General features: G+C 53.8%; 5 protein-coding genes across 5 annotated transcripts; 1 reads left to right on the forward strand and 4 right to left on the reverse strand.

Annotated features, from left to right (window-relative positions):
- Positions 1-1,071: 1,071 nt before the first annotated feature.
- On the reverse strand, positions 1,072-3,001 carry J7T54_003037 (uncharacterized protein; the record flags this gene model as incomplete). The annotated part of the gene is made up of 6 exons (XM_051507753.1): positions 1,072-1,101; positions 1,158-1,310; positions 1,413-1,568; positions 1,651-2,546; positions 2,608-2,840; positions 2,898-3,001. The coding sequence occupies 6 exons, from the start codon at positions 2,999-3,001 to the stop codon at positions 1,072-1,074; spliced, it is 1,572 nt and encodes a 523-aa protein (XP_051361114.1).
- Positions 3,002-3,338: 337 nt separating this feature from the next.
- J7T54_003038 (uncharacterized protein) lies at positions 3,339-5,887 on the reverse strand (the record flags this gene model as incomplete). Its single annotated transcript, XM_051507754.1, has 7 exons — positions 3,339-3,848; positions 3,902-4,451; positions 4,525-5,183; positions 5,255-5,327; positions 5,500-5,661; positions 5,714-5,757; positions 5,849-5,887. 7 exons carry the CDS (start codon positions 5,885-5,887, stop codon positions 3,339-3,341), a joined length of 2,037 nt encoding a protein of 678 aa, XP_051361115.1.
- Positions 5,888-6,401: 514 nt separating this feature from the next.
- On the reverse strand, positions 6,402-7,976 carry J7T54_003039 (uncharacterized protein; the record flags this gene model as incomplete). Its single annotated transcript, XM_051507755.1, has 1 exon — positions 6,402-7,976. One exon carries the CDS (start codon positions 7,974-7,976, stop codon positions 6,402-6,404), a length of 1,575 nt encoding a protein of 524 aa, XP_051361116.1.
- A 4,309-nt stretch (positions 7,977-12,285) lies between these two features.
- J7T54_003040 (uncharacterized protein) lies at positions 12,286-13,110 on the forward strand (the record flags this gene model as incomplete). Its single annotated transcript, XM_051507756.1, has 1 exon — positions 12,286-13,110. The coding sequence occupies one exon, from the start codon at positions 12,286-12,288 to the stop codon at positions 13,108-13,110; it is 825 nt and encodes a 274-aa protein (XP_051361117.1).
- Positions 13,111-15,070: 1,960 nt separating this feature from the next.
- J7T54_003041 (putative transcriptional regulatory protein) lies at positions 15,071-17,373 on the reverse strand (the record flags this gene model as incomplete). Its single annotated transcript, XM_051507757.1, has 7 exons — positions 15,071-15,518; positions 15,575-15,740; positions 15,794-16,043; positions 16,091-16,169; positions 16,217-16,237; positions 16,298-16,428; positions 16,489-17,373. 7 exons carry the CDS (start codon positions 17,371-17,373, stop codon positions 15,071-15,073), a joined length of 1,980 nt encoding a protein of 659 aa, XP_051361118.1.
- Between the last annotated feature and the right edge of the window lie 130 nt (positions 17,374-17,503).

A 17,503-nucleotide genomic window follows, 5' to 3' on the forward strand; every position in this document is an offset into this window, starting at 1 on the left:
CTTCAGGCCCATATTGACGAGGCGAGGTCATCGGTGAAGGTGCCCATGCTGTTGCCGGCCCGGGGTTCACTCGAGCGACCATGGCCACGATGAGCATGCGCGATGACAAGGTAGCCTCGCTCCGCGAGGTATTCCATCTGCGTCTCCCAACTGGTACTGCTGAGTGGCCAGCTGTGCCAGAAGGTGACCACGTTGCCCATGGGGTTGGCCCAGTTCTTGCAACAGCGCGCTGTTCCATCCTGGAGTGTGGGCAATGGCCTCGTTGACAAGAGGGAGAATGTACATTGGCATTTTGGACGAGTTTGGTGTGGGCACAATTCACACTGGCTTTGAGCATTCCCTTCACTTTCTCCTATCCGTGCATAGGAGGCGTCTTGACTTTGAGAGTATCCTGCGTTGTGTCACTTACATGCAACATACCAGGCAGCAGTTCTCGCGAAACCTCGCAAGCGTCTCGAATGATCAACTCAATCCCCGAGAGGAAAACACCCGTGGCAAAGATTGCCTTTGCGCTACTACTAGCACGGAACAACCGGAAGAACTGGTGTCAACTTTTCAACGCAGATAACCTAGTCAACTGGCCATCGAAAGAAAAGAGACAGCTCGGTAAGGAAACAAATACATAAAAGGCACAATGAGCCGAAATGTCTGGTCGAGTGCTCCGAGTCGAGTCAATTAGACTGATGACATACATTGGGCGACGGGGATCAACGACAAGATGCTCTTTGACTTTGCGGCTCAGACTGGTGCCTTGTACTGATCGCGAAAAATCTAGGTTCTTTGCACAGAGCGTACCTTTATTCATGGAAGATTCAATAAATGTCCCGTCAACGGAGCTAGGTCAATGGCTTGGTGTAGCCCTGACACGACACGGCGGTCTCCAGCATTCTTCGAGGCGAGGTCGCCAGTCTCATCATTGGCATTTGCAATCTGTCCTTATCATAGATATTGTCGCGCCCATCGCGGTACAAAACAAATGAAGGACATGCAGTTGTATACTGAGTACATGCGAGGCGGCCTGTTTGCGTTCTGCTCCCACCGTCCCGTTGACCGCATCTCTTGCCACACAAGCTAGATTGCCTCGTTCTGTGTCGCGACCGCCTGCCTGCGTCAGCTCGTGTTCCTCAGTGCCCCTCTCGCTCGGCAGAGCGGCTCACCTTCTCCTCTGCAGTCGCCCGCTGAGCGGCATCACGATCGCCGTTTTGAATCGCCGTGAGCGTCGCGGCCGTTCCGTACGTCTTATACTTGTTGAACTGCCACGCCTTGAGGTTGGCCCGGAAGAGCTCGTCGACTTCCTCGAGTGACCGATTCTGCAAGCAAATGTTAGTGTATTCCACAACTTGAAGCGTTGACCCAGGAAGAGCCGAGGACTCGGTTGTCCCCTCGCCGTTGAGCGAGCACCAAGAACGCACCTTGAGTTCAGGGAAGAAGAACCAGCCCCACACGACAGTGAAGGCGCACACCGCGCCGAAGATCCAGCCAATGTTGACGCCCAGAATCGGCAACAAGTAAGGCGTGACAAACGTGACCAGGAACGCTGCGGCTACATCGACACAAAGACCAAATGCCTGCGAGATGTTAGCGCGACGATAAAGGAGGGGGCCTGTGAGGACCAAAGAAGTAGGGGAAAAAAGGGGCCAGATCGCTTACCATAATCTTCTTTCGCAATCGCACACCACCAATCTCCGCTCCCGTCAGGAAAGCCGTGTTCGTGGCGGCAATCCGGGTGAAGGCGGGAAAAATCATAAAGCAGGAGATCATTGTGTGCGTGATCTTCTGGCCGGGGTTGGATGTGGAACCGCCAATGCCCGACGCGAGAAACAGGAGGAACGTGCACACGACGCTGCCGTAGATGAGGAGGGGCCGACGGCCTGTGATGTCAAAGAGGATGACGCCGACCAAGCAGCCCAAGATGCCCATGGACTGCCCGATCATATTGTACGTGAATGACATGGCGCCGAGCCCCTGCTGAACGTAAAAGGTCGCTGCGTAGGACTGCACAAACTGATTGCCGTTGCTCTGGTGGATGGCGAAGAGCGTGCCGGCTATCCACGTGCGGCGCAGGTAATTCCCTCGGAAGATATCGAGCCAGCCCCCCTCCTCGGTGGCCAGGGATTCCTGTACCAGCTCATTCATCGCGTTCAGCTCCGCGGTCGTGGACCCATCCTCCACCTCGTATTTGTGGCGGATCTTGTCGAGCGACCGTTTCGCATCGTCGAACCTACCCTTGGCCAGCAGCCAGCGCGGCGACTCTGGCGTGAAGGGGATGAATATGAGAATAAGGACGGCGGGAATGAACTGCATGCCGGTCGGGATCATCCAGCCCTTACTGCTGGTCTCCGTCGCATAGGCGCGGGACATGCCGGCACCCCAGAGGTTGCCTAGTGCGGTGACGAACATGATCGATCCGGAGAGCAGACCGCGGGTCGCGGCCGGTGATGTCTCTGCGTTGTACGAGGGGACTGCGTTCTCCACGAGGCCGACGGCAAAGTACGCCACGTCTCGTCCAATGGTGAACTGCATCCAGTGATTGGCACTTATTTCCACTGCGATAGCCAAGTCAGCGCTCTGGAGACACGAGCAACACACGAGCAGCAGGCTACCTACAGATCACACCCACAATCTGGACACCGGCCGCGACGTGCATTGTGTTCTTGAAGCCCAGGCGATCAATCAAAATGTCGGAGGAAAAGCAGCCGAGGATTTTGCCGATCCAGGGCAGCGAGTTCATCAGGGAGCGTCGCAGCTGCGGCATCTCATACACCCCATTTTGGTCTGGCACTCCAAAGTCGTTGAGGAAAGAAGGGAGCGCTTGCAATCCGCCAAAGGAGCCAGTATCACTTGGAGAAAGTATCAGCAAGCCATGGCCCGCGCCCATTGAGAAGGCATATACTCACATGCCGAAAATGATGGCTCCGAGAAGGAAAACGCAGCAGTTGAAAGCCAGGTATGGCGTGATCTGGGACCAGGCCTTGGGCAGCATCTTGGACAGTGGCGACATTATGGGCCGCTTGCGTTTCGGAGTGAGGCAGGATGGGTGGTTGATTCCTCGAGGAAAAGGAAGGAAGGCTTGTGCATGATATATAATCTGGGACTGCTCAGAGGTTCATGGCCATGCATGTGTGCACCACGTGGAAGTTTCCGAGATGGACCACCAACGGCATCTGCGAGGACAAGATTCTGACTTTTGCCCCGTGGGGGAATGATTATGGGGAACATGGCGGGGCCGACCCGGAGGTGGACGCCAGCGACCCGATTCTTTGCTCGCCGAGCCGAGACGACCGAACCGAGATTCGGAGCATGTTGTCGGTCGGGCCAAGGCTGGGGGACATCCTGAATCAGCCCATGTGCTCTCGTCCCCAGCTGTTGTAAGCGGAGTGTAAACCCTCGCCAGACGGCATGATATCCAATAGGGCAGACCCATCAGTGCTTAGTTCCAGGCCATTGAACCCACCCTGGAACAGAGACATCTGGTCCCAAATTTCGGACCCAGATCCAGCCCATGGAGAGTTGCCCTGGGCATCGGTTGCGTACGGGGCGTGTGTCATGGACGCATTGATCCCAGCTGTCTGAGTTGCCATGTGGCTGGCAGCCGCCTGACCCTCGGGGCCCGAGCCGGACGAGCACTGGGCGTTGTCGAGGTGGTTTCGGTCTGCTGTCTGCCCATCTGCTTCGCTCGAGGGGTCGGCCATTTCGAGATTGTAACTGTCATCTTGGAAGTTTGTTCGGTAGAGTGCGCTGTGCTTGGTGGCGTGTGGCCGCATGGCTGTGCAGCTCATAGGCACAAGTTCAGGCGATGTGCTTTGACCTAAAGAAAAGGCCTCGACAGCCGAGGTCAACTCGGCAACCTGACGGAACAGTCAGTACGACTTTTCCCTCCAGCGACAAAGGGAGCATATACCATCTCAGAGATCGCTGGGAACATTGGCCACAGGCCTTCGGCGAGTCGAAGGCACGTTGACACTTTGTGCAATGTCTCGTCCCTCGAGATGGCCACTTGCGACACGGTGGAGCTGGCGCTCTGCATTAGAATCTCCGCGCTGCTTAAAGCGCAATGTGCCATCTCCATGTCCAGGATACATGCGTCACCGCCCAGATCATGCAGTGATGAAAATATGTCGGCTATGCTCTGCGCATGAGCCAGGCACTTTGTTCGGCAGCCTTCAATGCCCATTTCACCAATGAGCTCTCGAATCCTGATGGTGCCGTGATCTCGTGGGTTGAGCGCCAATTCTCGGAAGAGGATGCTGTAGCAATGGTGCCACCAGACATGTGTCATGACGTATCGCGAAAGCCGAGGCGAGTAGGCACGTAGCTCGAGATTCTTCTGCGAGTAGCGTTCGTTCGGAGGAAGGTGTGCCATGAAAGCATTGAGTTCTTTCTCTAGCCTCTGCAACTCAGACCACTGCGCATCTGTAGCCATCTTTGGACTGGATGCTTTTTTGAGATATCTGCTATAGTCAGCTTAAAAGATCAAAGACCAGAAATTCAACAATTCTCCCGTAGAATGGGACGTCTGCCTACCGAATTATCCCATCATACAGATGTGTGACACGAAGGTAGTAGGCGATGATGCCGAGACTGGTTGGAAGTCGATCCTGTGTCTCGATCTGCTCGGAAGCATTTTCGACATCGAGCTCAAAGTTGTCTTCCATGCTCGGCAGTCGAAGATGTATCGTGGTGATCGGGCATGTGGTAAACTCTTCCTGGCCGTCGGCAAGAATCACATCGAGCATGTATATGCCCCACATGAGCCTTCGTCGGGATTCCTGGACAAAGAAGGATAATTTTGACTTTTCATAATTGAGCCGCAGGGCAAACGCAATCCTCGTCAATTGCGCCATGCTCAGGAAGACCATGTTAGAAGCCCCCGTCCAGTGCCTAAACTTGAGCAAAAGCAGCAAAGCCTGTGTGTCGACAAACGTCGGCTGGCCAGGACTGCGAAGAACGAGACCCTCGGCCATGTCGGCACACTGGAAGCCAGTCTCTTTCTCCCCAATCGACGCGCCAGGAAGCCTCGAGCTCAGGGCTACAATGGCCGCAAGCAAGGGCGGCTCTAGCTTACGCTTGGAAAAGCGACTCATTAGCGAGGGCTTGTGGAGGAATGCGAGGCCCGGAAGGCAATGGAGTGATTCAAAGAACCTGCGCAACGCCACGGCGGCTTGTTCGTGAGAAATGAAGCCCTGTCTGCGAGTAGGAATCAGCTCCATGCCCAGCAGCGTGGGGATCGAAATGTCGTCGACACATGACTTACTGAGATCCTGGTGAAAATGGCAATGAAGCCGGGTGCATGTGGTTCATGTTGCCAGCATTTGTCCGAGAGGATTCTGTAAGATGCAGTCCGGGTGAGCCATCGTCAGATTGCGACGTTTGATTTTGCCCGCCATCATGTCCTTGGCCGCTCAGTGAGATGCGCCTCACACCATGATCCGGGAAGACGCATTGAATTTCCTTGAGTCTGCATCGCCGGCAACCACGGATTTCTCCCGAGCAACGCACCTTGGCGCGACTACAGCTTTCGCAGGCGTGAGAGACGCGCGGTCGCTTGTGCTGAAGGAGAGGTGCAGGCGTCTGCGCGGGACTCGTGGATGCTCGGAAGGAGCAGTCGTACCCCAGTCTCGCGCAGTGGGCACAGCCATCGAGGCTGCCGTCGCAACGGACCTGTTAAGCAGTGACTTAGTATCTCTTCTCGCTGCGCGCATTAGAGACTCACTTTGCGTGTTCTGCATTGAGCGCATGTTTGTTTGCGGCTGGCAGCTGAGGGCGAGTGTTCCATGTGGCATTGGGATGGTGTTGCGGCCAGATCTGTCTGCAACAGGGATAGAAACGCGCTGCATGGACACAGCACTACAGGTGATTGCGCGTGGAGGATCGCAGCTGCCGTCATTGGTTTTGGGGGTTGGTTCTCTGCCTAGCCACAGGTCTGTTGCGGCAGGAGCGGGCTAGCACTAGGCTGGCCGCTGTACTCCGTAGTCGCTGCAGCTGGGCCGTAAGACATAGACCACCTGTAATTTACATGCAGGATAGTGATGCATCTACGGGGTAAAGTAACTGGATGATGAATTATCTATGTGAAGAACAATCAAAAGTCCTATATTTGGCACATACAGGCATCGTGCAGGAATGATGATCTTGTTTTACCGTAGCATTCTTCAGGGTACTACTGGTTGCACGTGACTCCGCCAAGTAGACCGACATCGGCGCGGAAATGATTGAAGCACGACCATTTGCTCACCCTGCACTCAACTAGCATGCATCGACGATGACCTGACATCTGCTTGTACCAGATGTTGGCAATCAAACCGGATGACAGACGGCTTCCATGTCAATCAGTGCTTCAATTGTTACCTTGCGCTCGGAGCAGGTGAATATTCACTAGTTGAGTATGGTACATCCGTTTACTACAGTTCATCATGCTTTTGCAGCGGATCATCTACCCGCCTCATCTTCATCCGACGATACGCGGTGCCGTCCACAACAAAGTCCCACGCCCCCGGAACTCTCAAATCCTCCTGCGCGTACCTCTGTAGCGCGTGCACGCTTTGACCGTCGCGCAGCAGCCAAGGGTCACCCGTCTGAAACTGCCACGCCTCGACGCGGGCTCTCATCTGCTCCAGAACACCTCTGAACTCTTCCTTGTCCGCCACATTGTTCACCTCAAGAGAATCCGCCTCCATATCGTACAGTTCCTCGACGGGACGCTTGATGTACTGCCTGAGAGATCGGGCGCCCACCATCACGTCCCCGCCAGTCTGGGCCGTCGACTGTTTCCGGATGCCCTCGAGAGACAGACTGGCGTACAGATCCGAGGCAAATGGGAAGTCGAGCTGCCAGGCAATGTTGCGGTGGTACTTGAACCGCTTGGTGCGGAGGAAGCGTGTTGGCCAGTAGTTGTGGATTTCGTGGAAGGTGTGCGAGCCAAAGACCTCTTGCTGCCACTCCAGCGCATCCAAGTGTTCCTCTCGGCCGAGTATGGATAGGAATGAGCGCCCTAGACGCTTGGGATGCGGAGGCGGCCGCGTTTCCATCGTATGGATTTGCCCTGGTGCCGCCTCGACCGGCGCGGACAAGTCTGACGGAGCACCAGCCCAGTCGAGAAACGTGGGGAGGATGTCAATGTAGCTGATCATATTAGGGTTGCGCGTCCCTGCGGCCGACGCGCCTGGCTGACGGACAATGAAAGGCAACCGCACGCCTGCATCATAGAGAGTCGTCTTGGAATTGATGAACGGGGGGCCGTTGTCGCTGCAGAGGACTACGAGAGTCGAGTCGGTCAGACCCTGACGATCCAACGCGTCGAGCATCAGTCCGATGCCATGGTCAAGCCGTTCAATGGCCTTGTAGTACTCCACGTACTCTTGGCGGGTTTCCTCCACGTCTGTCAGCCAGTCTGGGATCTCGACTTGATCAAGCTGGATGTTCGACGCCGTGAATGTGCCTTTGCAGTCCTCCTGGTTGCCAAAGCCGCCTCTGGTGGTAATGTCCCGATGAGGGTCGACATACCCCACGGTGAGGAAGAAGGGTTTCTCAGACGCCTGAGTTTCTTGGAAAAATGTTTCCGCTCGTTCTGCCGTCCAGGCAACGTTCCTTGTCTCGCTCTCCTCGCGGACTGCCCATGGGAAGACGCTGGGCGGTCCAACGTGGACTTTGCCGATGATACCAGTCTGGTAGCCAAGGGAGTTGAAGAGCAAGGCTCCCGACTGAATGTGGTCAAATGACTGGTAGTGGTTGACACCCCCCATGAGACCGTACTGTCCATTCTCGTGGGGGTGGAGACCAGTATACATGACTGTCCGACTGGCACTGCAGGAAGCGGTACTGGTGAAGGCATTGTCAAAGACTGTTCCGGTGGCGGCGAGCTTGTCGATGTTGGGCGTGTTCAGCCCCTTGGCGCCATAGCAAGGCAAGCATTTGCCCAGGTCATCTGCTATCAAGAACAGGATATTCCGTCTGGGCGATTCAATGGCAGAGCCCATGGTCTATGAGGTTGAGGGGGGGTAATGCTGACGTAGATTGATCCAGTATGGGCGAGGCGAGATTTTGATGCAAGAGTCAATCTAGGAGGGGAAGTCATGCATCTACAATCGAGAAAGGAGCGACCCAAAAGTCTCGGAGGCAAGACATGTGATAATAACCAAATCGACGGCGAGGTAGTAATTGCTACTGGTCGGAGGTTGATGGAACTTCCAGCGTGGGCGGGCACCGAGCCGGACAACCATCGGGTCGGTCTCGGTCAGCTGCACCAATGATTGGACACCGAGCCGACTCCATACGAGGAATTAGACGGATAATTAGGGGGCGAGTGACCGAGTCGCGAGGCTCATGTCTATTTCGTAGGCAGCATGCCTTGGAATGTACTTCATTGCCGCTGCTTTTGCCAACAGGGCTGCGCTCTCGTGCTAAAGGGTCGTGCCCCTTTGATAGACCGACGGCCAGCAAGCTTCATCCACGGAGGGAGGTACCGTTGACAATGAGGGAATCCCGAAGCTTTATTACGTCTTTAATACAAGGAATCTATTTTTTTATTTAAGAAAAAAAAAAAAAAAAGGCAAAAAAAACATACAACAGCCGGTATTCGCTGGTTATTATCGACCCGGCTATTCACCAGCCCCTTGGCGGCTTAACTATAGGAGAGCGGACGGGATCCTGTATTTTCTAATAGGCATAGTGGTACGTTCATGATTCTCCTGGAAGAAAAATAACACAAACCCTAAACAAGCACGTTATAATGATATTCATGATCGCGTTGGTAAGGCGAGCATCACGACGAAGATAGCAGCTGTAAGTAATACAGCTACAGCAAAGATTTTTATTAAGATGGGCAGCCTCAACCTATACAAGGTCTAAAATCGGGCTGCATTGCCTCCATGGTAGTGGCGTTGGCAGCGGCATAACCCCGTATGTGTGTGTGTACCGGCGTAATCCAGTAGTACCTCTTGGGCCTATAGGAGACGTCGAGATATCCGGTCCTTGTTTGCTATGTCACAGTAAATTACATTATTTATGTTGATCTCCTAAGAGATTGTTTATGAAAGGATCACCGAAGTGTATTGTCCCTGCGAGAGTATGTGGAAGGTTCTACTACCCACATACACGCAGCCCCTCTGAAGAAGCTTGGAGACCGTGGATTGCTAGATTCAGTAGAGGCCATACGATGAATTCATAGGTCAAATCGAAGCTTGGCCGAGTTTTCTAGACTTTTTCGATTCTTTCTTTTATATTTAATCGTTCCGCGTCGATATGACGGACTTCTCTTAGTCTCGCACTCTAGCCACGCCGCTTCTGCCAACTCGAAGCACATAGAAGGTGAAAAGTAGGTCGAGAGGTCGCTCTGTTCTCACATGTACGCGATCTGATATATCCGATGCCGCCGTCGTCCCAGGCGCCTTTGAAATGAGCCGCTCAATGACTTCTTGCAGTGGCTGACACCCAGTGAGCACAGGCGGTTCTATCACTGTAATAAATCAGCCCTCCCACGCTTATAGATTCGAAATTGTCGAAAGCTAATAGTTGGGCCGTCCCAGGCGTCTCCGTTGTCTACGCATGATGGACAGATCTCTTTTGGCGAGATGGCAACAGCATCCCAACATGCCGTGGGCACCATCCGGACAAACTAGGCCAAGGGTAGGTGTGTAGTAGGGTAGGGGCTAGGGTTGTCCGCTACGTGCTACTGAGCCGTTTCTATAGCAGGTATTTGCGCGCATGGAATCATCAGCTCGCACAGCCCGATGTGTTGAGGACGCTAGATGTATAGGACAGCTAGTTAAGGCTTAAAGCAGTTACTTTACGAAGTTCGTTTAGCCTGAAAGACCAAGTTAGCCGTGTTAATCAAGTGTCAGAGAACCACTGATTGTTTCCTCGTGTTCCGCGAATCCAGGAAGAGTACATCCCTTACGCCTACCGTCACCGGATGCCGCATTTGATGTTGATTCGCTGATTCAGTGACAAGAGCTGCCAAAACGAGCCGTCTCCGCTGACGGGGAATTTGCTTAGGCTTTCGCACGTATAGATGCTTATCTCTCTTTTTTATCGGCAGGCAGCACACACTGCAATCCCTCCACGGAGGCCCGGCGCCGCTTTACTGAACTATTTGTCTACTCGCGTCCACCAAGGCCATCTGCCTCGAATCAGGCAAGGAGCTTTGGTCCTCTACAATCATAGGATATCGCGTGTTATTTCTGCGAAGATAAAGAAAGCTTAACAATACCGGGAAAGCAGCAATCTTTATCTGCCGCATCTCAGTGGTAGATTCTTTGAACGTCAATATTTGCCGTTGTGCGTCTCACTATTGCTATGGTATAAAAGACAGGGAGCTAACTAGTTCTGATACGCTTTCCTCCTTATTTCATGCTCCGAACGTGAAGCCTCTAATATCTCCGTTGTTCGAGCCTAGCTGGAATTCTCTGTTACTATCCCCAAATGTTACATTTTGGGTGTGATGCGGGATAGATGTAGGTTTCGCCTCCGCATCAGCCAAGCAGCCACGCATCTCTTTTAAAGCCTCTATCCGTATCATAAACATGTCTCTCTGTTCCTGAAGGCGAGATCGGGTGGCCTCTTCCGAATCAGCCTTATCGGCCGAATAGCTCACAATCCCGGACATTGACATATCAAATTGGTTGAGAATGGTGCCAAAATCATTCAGTTCCGCGTGAACGCGTGCCAAGGTCTCATCGATCTTGGCGATGTGCTGCTTAACCTCGGTTTTCAGTTCCCTCGTCAGTGCCTCGTATTGCAGAGAGACCTGACTTCAGCGATTTTCAGCCTTGTTGCACTGAGCGGGAGGGCAGACTGTCGGTTTGCTTACCGATTCGTAATGACGGCCGCGGAATTCAAGGCCTCCTGGCAGTTTCGCAGCTGGCTGGAAACGCGAGCAATCTCACCTTGCTTCAAGAGCCCGATACTTAATCTTTCCCTTAGAAACAGGGACCTGCTGTCCTCCGAGTGGCGGACACATTGTTTCAAGCGTGCGTCGAAGTTCTCACAGCTGTTCATGCACCCCGAAATTACACACATTAAGTGTTTAATATTCTCGGGAGTCAGAGCGTCCTACCGATCGCTCTTGATGGACTTGAGAGACTGCAGACACTTCTGCACAGCGTTAATATCTTCTCCCAGGAGTTGGATGCTCTTCGGGTCACCGATAATGCGGATTATGTCGAGGTGTAGGACGTGATAGATTTTGATCGCCGGGACCGTGACGCCGGCGATGCTCGCTGCAGCGCTGACCCCTTCCAACGAGACTGATTCATACAAGAGTTTTGACAGCAGAAGAGATGTGAACCAAGTCTTTCTTTATCGTAAGCAATGGTAATTGAATTGTGACGAAATATTGTCGCTAGGGAGCGGGGTTAATCTATTCCTGATGCAGGCGACAGCTGTGAGCTTTCGATGCAGGAGGGCGGGACAGGTTGAGCTCAAGCCGCGACAGTCGAGAGTGAGGCGTCAAGCGGGGTCAGCCACTCAAGGCTGCCTCGTCCTTCGCTTCTACTAACCGACAAGTTAACAAACACTTGGTACTTCGCTGTGTGAGCCATGTCTTTCCCGGCAGCCGTTGATTTTGGAGAGGGGAATCAAGGATTCGAGCTAGGTTTCAACAGCGGGACTGTCGAGAACACGTTCCACACGCACTTTCCGTGTACATTTCGTCCGGACTGTAATTTATTAGGCGCTAACGGCTTTGATAGACACGGGAGCGACACCACGGACGCCGCCCAAACCACAAGCCCTCATCCCGTGCCTGCGCACCGAAAATTTCGTAGTCGACGATAATCTACTGCAAAAGATCGAGGAACAATGTTCTAAACCGCCGCATAGAGTGGCTTTGGTCGGCATGGGAGCTATCGGGTGAGGACGTGGCTCTCGGCACGATATCGTGGACTTTGTTGACCAGTCTGAAGCAAATCCTGCTTAGCGATCCAATACGCCCACATCTTTGCCGAAAAGACGGCAAGTTGGGTCTTTTGGATGCATTCTGACTCGCCAGATCGTCTCGAAGAGGCGTTCCAAGAAGTCGCCAAGGCCGCACACATTCCGGGTTGTGAGAGACCAAACGCAGATATACCACGGCTCGTCCACGACTGGCTGGCATCAAGGGAGAAAAGTGGCAGATGGCTCATTGTGCTCGACAGTGCAGACGATACTGGTGTTTTCTTTGGTTCTAACAAGAAAATGGCCAAATACCTGCCGCAGGCGGCTCACGGATGTCTGCTAGTCACGACTCGTGATGCCCAGCTCGGGGAAAGACTCAGCGGTAACTATCTGAACACTATAGATATAGTCAGAATGAGCCCAGCGAGCGCGCTTTCGCTGCTCGGGAAGAGGCTAGGAGAAGCCCCTGGGGACAAGGCCGCGGCCTTAAAGCTCGTTGCCCTTCTTGACTACATCCCTCTCGCCATCAGCCAGGTCGGAGCTCTGATCGCGACTACAAAACGGATAACACTCGAAATTTGTCTAGAAAAACTCAGCGGTAGTTGTTGGAAGGACATCACCAAGCTGCTGAGCCGCGAGTTCACCGAGCTGGGCCGCGACGTGTGGCAGTCTAACGCCGTGCTTGAGACCTTGAAGGAATCGTTCAGGAATATCCAGCTTGAGCGACCGGGCGTGATACGTCTAATGAGTTTGATATGTCTCATTCCAAGTGAGAACATTCCCAAGTACCTCCTGAAACCACCTTACGCCATAGACCTGGACGAAGTGGACGACGTGGCCCCCGTCCTCGACCATGATGGTCAGCTTGAAGACGACTTGGATGTGCTACGGAGATACCGATTGATCTCAGACGCTGAGGGAGCCGACGCCATTGGAATCTCACGTCTCGTGCGGCTCGCCTTGCACAACTGGCTCGTGGAGGCGAAGTACGATCAGCACCAGAGGAAATCCATCGCGATGATGGAAACAGAGCATCCCTCAAAAGACGACTCGACGCTTGAAGCTTCTGGAGTCATGGCTGGCATTGAAAAAAGCCATTTCGATACTAAGACCTCTCAACCGGGTGATACCAACATTGCTTCCGAGCCTTGCGGAAGGGATGTACCAAGCGGAGGCAACCTACAGTCACAACAAGTCCTTGCAACCGTCAAACGGGGCTTCATCTCCGGCAGCCGGTGAGTGGCATGTTCAATTTCCTAGGCAAAGCCGTTCTCGTTTCAAGTGTTAATCAACGCATAGAGCAGGTAGTCCTTCACGGTCCGCGAAGACCCAGAGGGGCTGTAGGGATCCAGAATCACCGATCTGGGCACAGTTGATCCATAATGCATTGATGAGCACTAGTAATCACACAATGACTTATAAGGAGCTTGAACGATGGCTAGAACAGGATGCGAAAGAAAAAGGTCGCAGATATACGAGAAACAGTAGTGTAAGGACCAATATTAGTGATAATGTAGTAAGCCCGCCTCCCCCAAGGAACCAGCTTGCATATTGGATATAGAATGCTAATTTACATGCTTATAGGCTTTCGAAACTTACGAAGTGATGGAGACGGAGGTAAAGCGCAGTGGCGAATCCTCAGTGAAAAAGAAAAAGTTCATCAGGCTTACGGATTTTGGCAAGACGTATGGTCCTGGCGTTAGTCAAAGTTGCCGAATTTACAAAAAAAAAGGCCAAAGGGTTTGAATTGTTTTCTAGCTCGATGATACTCAATTGGTTTTATCGCCCTTGTCGGAGAAAGCTCAGTGTCAGGCCAATTCCCACCGTAAGGAATGCCCACGTACCGAAAGTGTGAATTTAGCCGTCCGTGGAGAGGAGCACTACGACTTGAGTATGTGACATTGCACAACTTACATTGTTAAAGATAGTCTCAGAAGCTAACTGAGTGAAGAGTTGCCGGTTCAAGGGCCGAGCTGTCGGTATTCACTCCGCTTAGGCGCGAAAAGATTTGCCAGACACCATCGGGCCGAAAATGAACCTGTTCATACTCGCTAAGTCAGAACAGGCGTGCATGAAGTGGTCCAGAAAAGGCTTGATAGGACAGGGGTAACTCGGTGATTAAAATACACAGTGCCTGTACTTCAGAGCTCAGAGTTTTGTAAATAGGCCTACGTCATTTGTCTAGCTTAGTGGCAGGCTGCATAATCTAAATCATTCTTTCGCCTAAGGATCACTACTGAAACTAATGACAGGGCGAGTAAACGTAAAAGACGCACGCTAAACCAGCTAGGCCACGGCGCTTGGTCGTAGGCTGGTGGGGCGTGTTCAAGTGGCCGTATATGTCAGAAACGGAATACGGAGAAGAGTGACGAGGTGCACAATGTCTGCGATATGTCAGTTATAGGGGAGGCTGAACACTAGATGTGAGGTGATAGGTTAGGTGGCGAGGGGGTATCAGGTTGTCTGTAGACTCCAACCGAAGAGTTATAAATATTTCAGGCCCCTCGTGTATCGTTTCTTTATGTGCTTCACTCGCCTCACCCTTTTGAAGCCCAACATCGCCGGCCATAGTCCTCATGTACGAATGGTCTCGCCAAGCGTTTCTGCTTCATCTTCGCTATGAGCAGACTCGCCACCCAGTCACAAGCAAACGTCGGGAAATCCGCGTCTTTCCTAAGAAGTCTAAAAGCCGCTTCTTGAGTCTCCTAGATAAGATTTTGTGGGTAACTACAGGCTTCACAGTCGGTGTGCGCGGGTGATGTGAAACAAACGTTCTGGCATTGGTTTTTGGGCCCAGATGATCAGTCCCGAAAATCTGGACGTCCAGGATCACTCTTGTGGGTTGCCGTCCTGATGCATGACGACCGTCATCCTGCACTACTCCGATAGCTTGCAAGCCATATCTTAGCTTAGCTTCTGGTGCGATGGGCGGATCACGGATCACGGATCACGGACCTGGACGGTGTGTCGCGTTCCCAGGAGTCTATGCGAGGCCGGTCTCGGCATTCTCCCCGGGACGAGTCCTTTAGGTAGGCAGAGCTGAAGTCATCAGAGCACAAACAATCTGTGACAGCTACAAGCTCATTATAAGGTGCCACCACAACCGTTCGTCCGCCCGTCAGTGTCCGTACAAAGCCAGACATGGGATAATGCAGTTTGAAGTCGGAGCTTCGCATCCCTGGTCCCTTTACTAGAGACCTCACAACCAACCGGCCTCGGACCAGGCGTTCCAATCCTCAAAGTTCAGCAGGTTGTACAGCAGGTTGGTGTCCACCAGGCCGGCATAAGGCTCTGCCTGGAACCCGTCCATCCTCCCGCCCACCTCACCCTCGAAAGATCCGTCCGGCAGCGCACTGGATAGCTGATTGAGCAACGTCCGCTCCTCAGCGCACGGGACTGACGGGGGCCGCGTAGCCACCACGGGCTGTCCTTGCCCATCGCAGCGTGATTGCTTTGCAATATCCAGGACGTCTTGCGTTATCTCGGTGCAGCGTCGCGCAACGACCACCATTCTCATGACCCTGAAGATCTCAAGACTCATCTCCACGCTGCTGAAGATGTCTTCGGCCGGAAGCGGGCATATGTTCGACAGGATGACGTAGAGCAGCACCATACTGGCGTCGAGGACATAGGTACAGTTGTACCACCTGCGGTTTCAGAGGCCAAAATCTCCGATGAAGCAGTCAAGTGTGGGAATACGTACCATGTTCGGAAGTAAGGCCGGTGACGGTACGTCGAGTGCATAAACGCAATCGTCTCCCGCGCAGCCTCTATACAGGAGGCTACATGCTGTGACACCATCGCCCGGTCGCGTCCAGCTCTGGTGATGAGAAACGGCCGATACAAGAGTATTTTCGCGTTCAGGAAACCTATGTCGACAGTCAGCCAAAGCCGGTGCAAGGATGCGGGACCTCCCCCGTACGCAGTTTGAGGACAATCTTCTGTTTCGTGATGAGCTCACTCTCCTCCAGCGTCGACACATCAAAGTCGAGCTCGTGTGGAAGGCGGCTCTTCCATTGCAGAAGACTGCCTTCTAGATTGGCAGCCCGCCCGGACATGTGTTCCGGCCCGTCAATAACATCGGGCTGCCACACATTCTGGGAGATCCTGGCCAGTATCTTGGCCAGCTCCACCATGCAGCTGATGATGTACAGTGATGGGCCATGCGACGCCTAACATGGAGTCAGGTGAGATCAGCACGAGGCCTCGACACACTTACAGAGACGACCGGGAAGTCAATCGAGTAGTGGCTTGGCTCTTTAAGGAACGATTGACGTCCCGCCGATGAGCACATTTCACTATCCGGTCAGCTGCGTCCACAGTCCGGCCCACGCCGTGTGCTTACGTCTCGTGAGAGTAGAGGGCCCTGCACAGCATCAGTCAAGCATCCTAGGTCGCAAATTTTGTTGTACGATGGACTCCTCACCACCAGAGCAGGCGTTTTTGGTTGGACCCAGACGGTGTCGTGGGGATACCCATGGCCAACGCTGCACGCACCGCCATGCCGCTGTACATGTAGCACGCGTGTGGCTTCAGAGCGTCTTGGCAGAACACAGACTATGATCACCCGCTGTCAGTGGCCGGGCTGGGCTCTCGTTTCGGGCTTTCGAGACGAACCATGAGGAAGAGGGTCTGGGCTGTCTCGAGGGAGGCCGACTCAAACACATCTTCCAGCAGGAGCTTTGCTCTCTCAAAGAAGAGCCTCGCGACGCGGATGGGCAGATACGGCGACCTGTTATGCTCGAGAGTCTCTGCCTGGTTCAAGAATTCATGTGCACGATGCCACGTGAGCATTGACGTTTCTCCAGCGTTCACTGCACCGATGGCGACGACAGTGTTGTAGAGAGCTAGGAACCGTGCGTGGCTGCGGATGTGTGGCGATGCCGCGTTCTCGAGAGTCTGGCTCTGATTCCAGATCTCGCTACCACATCGGGCCGTAAAGGCTGCCTGGTCCAGCACGGGATGGATGCAATGCTGGTTCTGGAAGTAGAGCCGCACGCATTCTTGCTCGATCACTGGGTCAGAAGCCGGCGATCGGCCTCGCGTCCCACGGAAAGAGCCATCCCGAGATCCTCCCGGCCCCAGTCGATCATTGTATGGCACTCTTTGCTTCCCCTGCCGTGACCCTGGGCCGTAGCTGCCGGAGGCAGCTGCGTAGTCCGAGCTGTGTAGCAGATTCACGACCGCGGTATCCGCTGGTGACCTCTCGTAAACATCGCGACCGCTATCCGGAGGTGATGTGGGGTGCCTGTGAGAGTCCGCCTGCGATCGCAACCGTGAGAGGAAGTAGAACGTCCCGGTTGGCCCGTAGTACTCGGCGCCTTCGGTGTGCTTGTTGATCTGGGCGAGTCCACCGGGACACTGGTCAGGCAGCGGTGGCCCGTCTGCATCGCGATCCGACGAGACTCCTCGAGTTGGCAAGAGTGGTCTGCTGGGGTCCGACGCCCGGCTCAAGTTCCTGCGTGAGGTCGGTGGTGTCCCGGGCGGTCGAGGCGGCGGCATTTCCTCGATCCGTGGAGCCGATCCCCCATCTGTCCGGCGCGGACTACGCATCCCTTGTCAGCGCAGTGCCTCCACTATCGTGGATGGGATATCACCCACGTTGCTTGTATATCAGTAGACTCGCTACCAG

This window comes from Emericellopsis cladophorae (genome assembly GCF_022114955.1).
Source record: "Emericellopsis cladophorae strain MUM 19.33 chromosome Unknown NODE_35_length_235423_cov_114_473664, whole genome shotgun sequence".
Classification (NCBI taxonomy): domain Eukaryota; kingdom Fungi; phylum Ascomycota; class Sordariomycetes; order Hypocreales; family Bionectriaceae; genus Emericellopsis; species Emericellopsis cladophorae.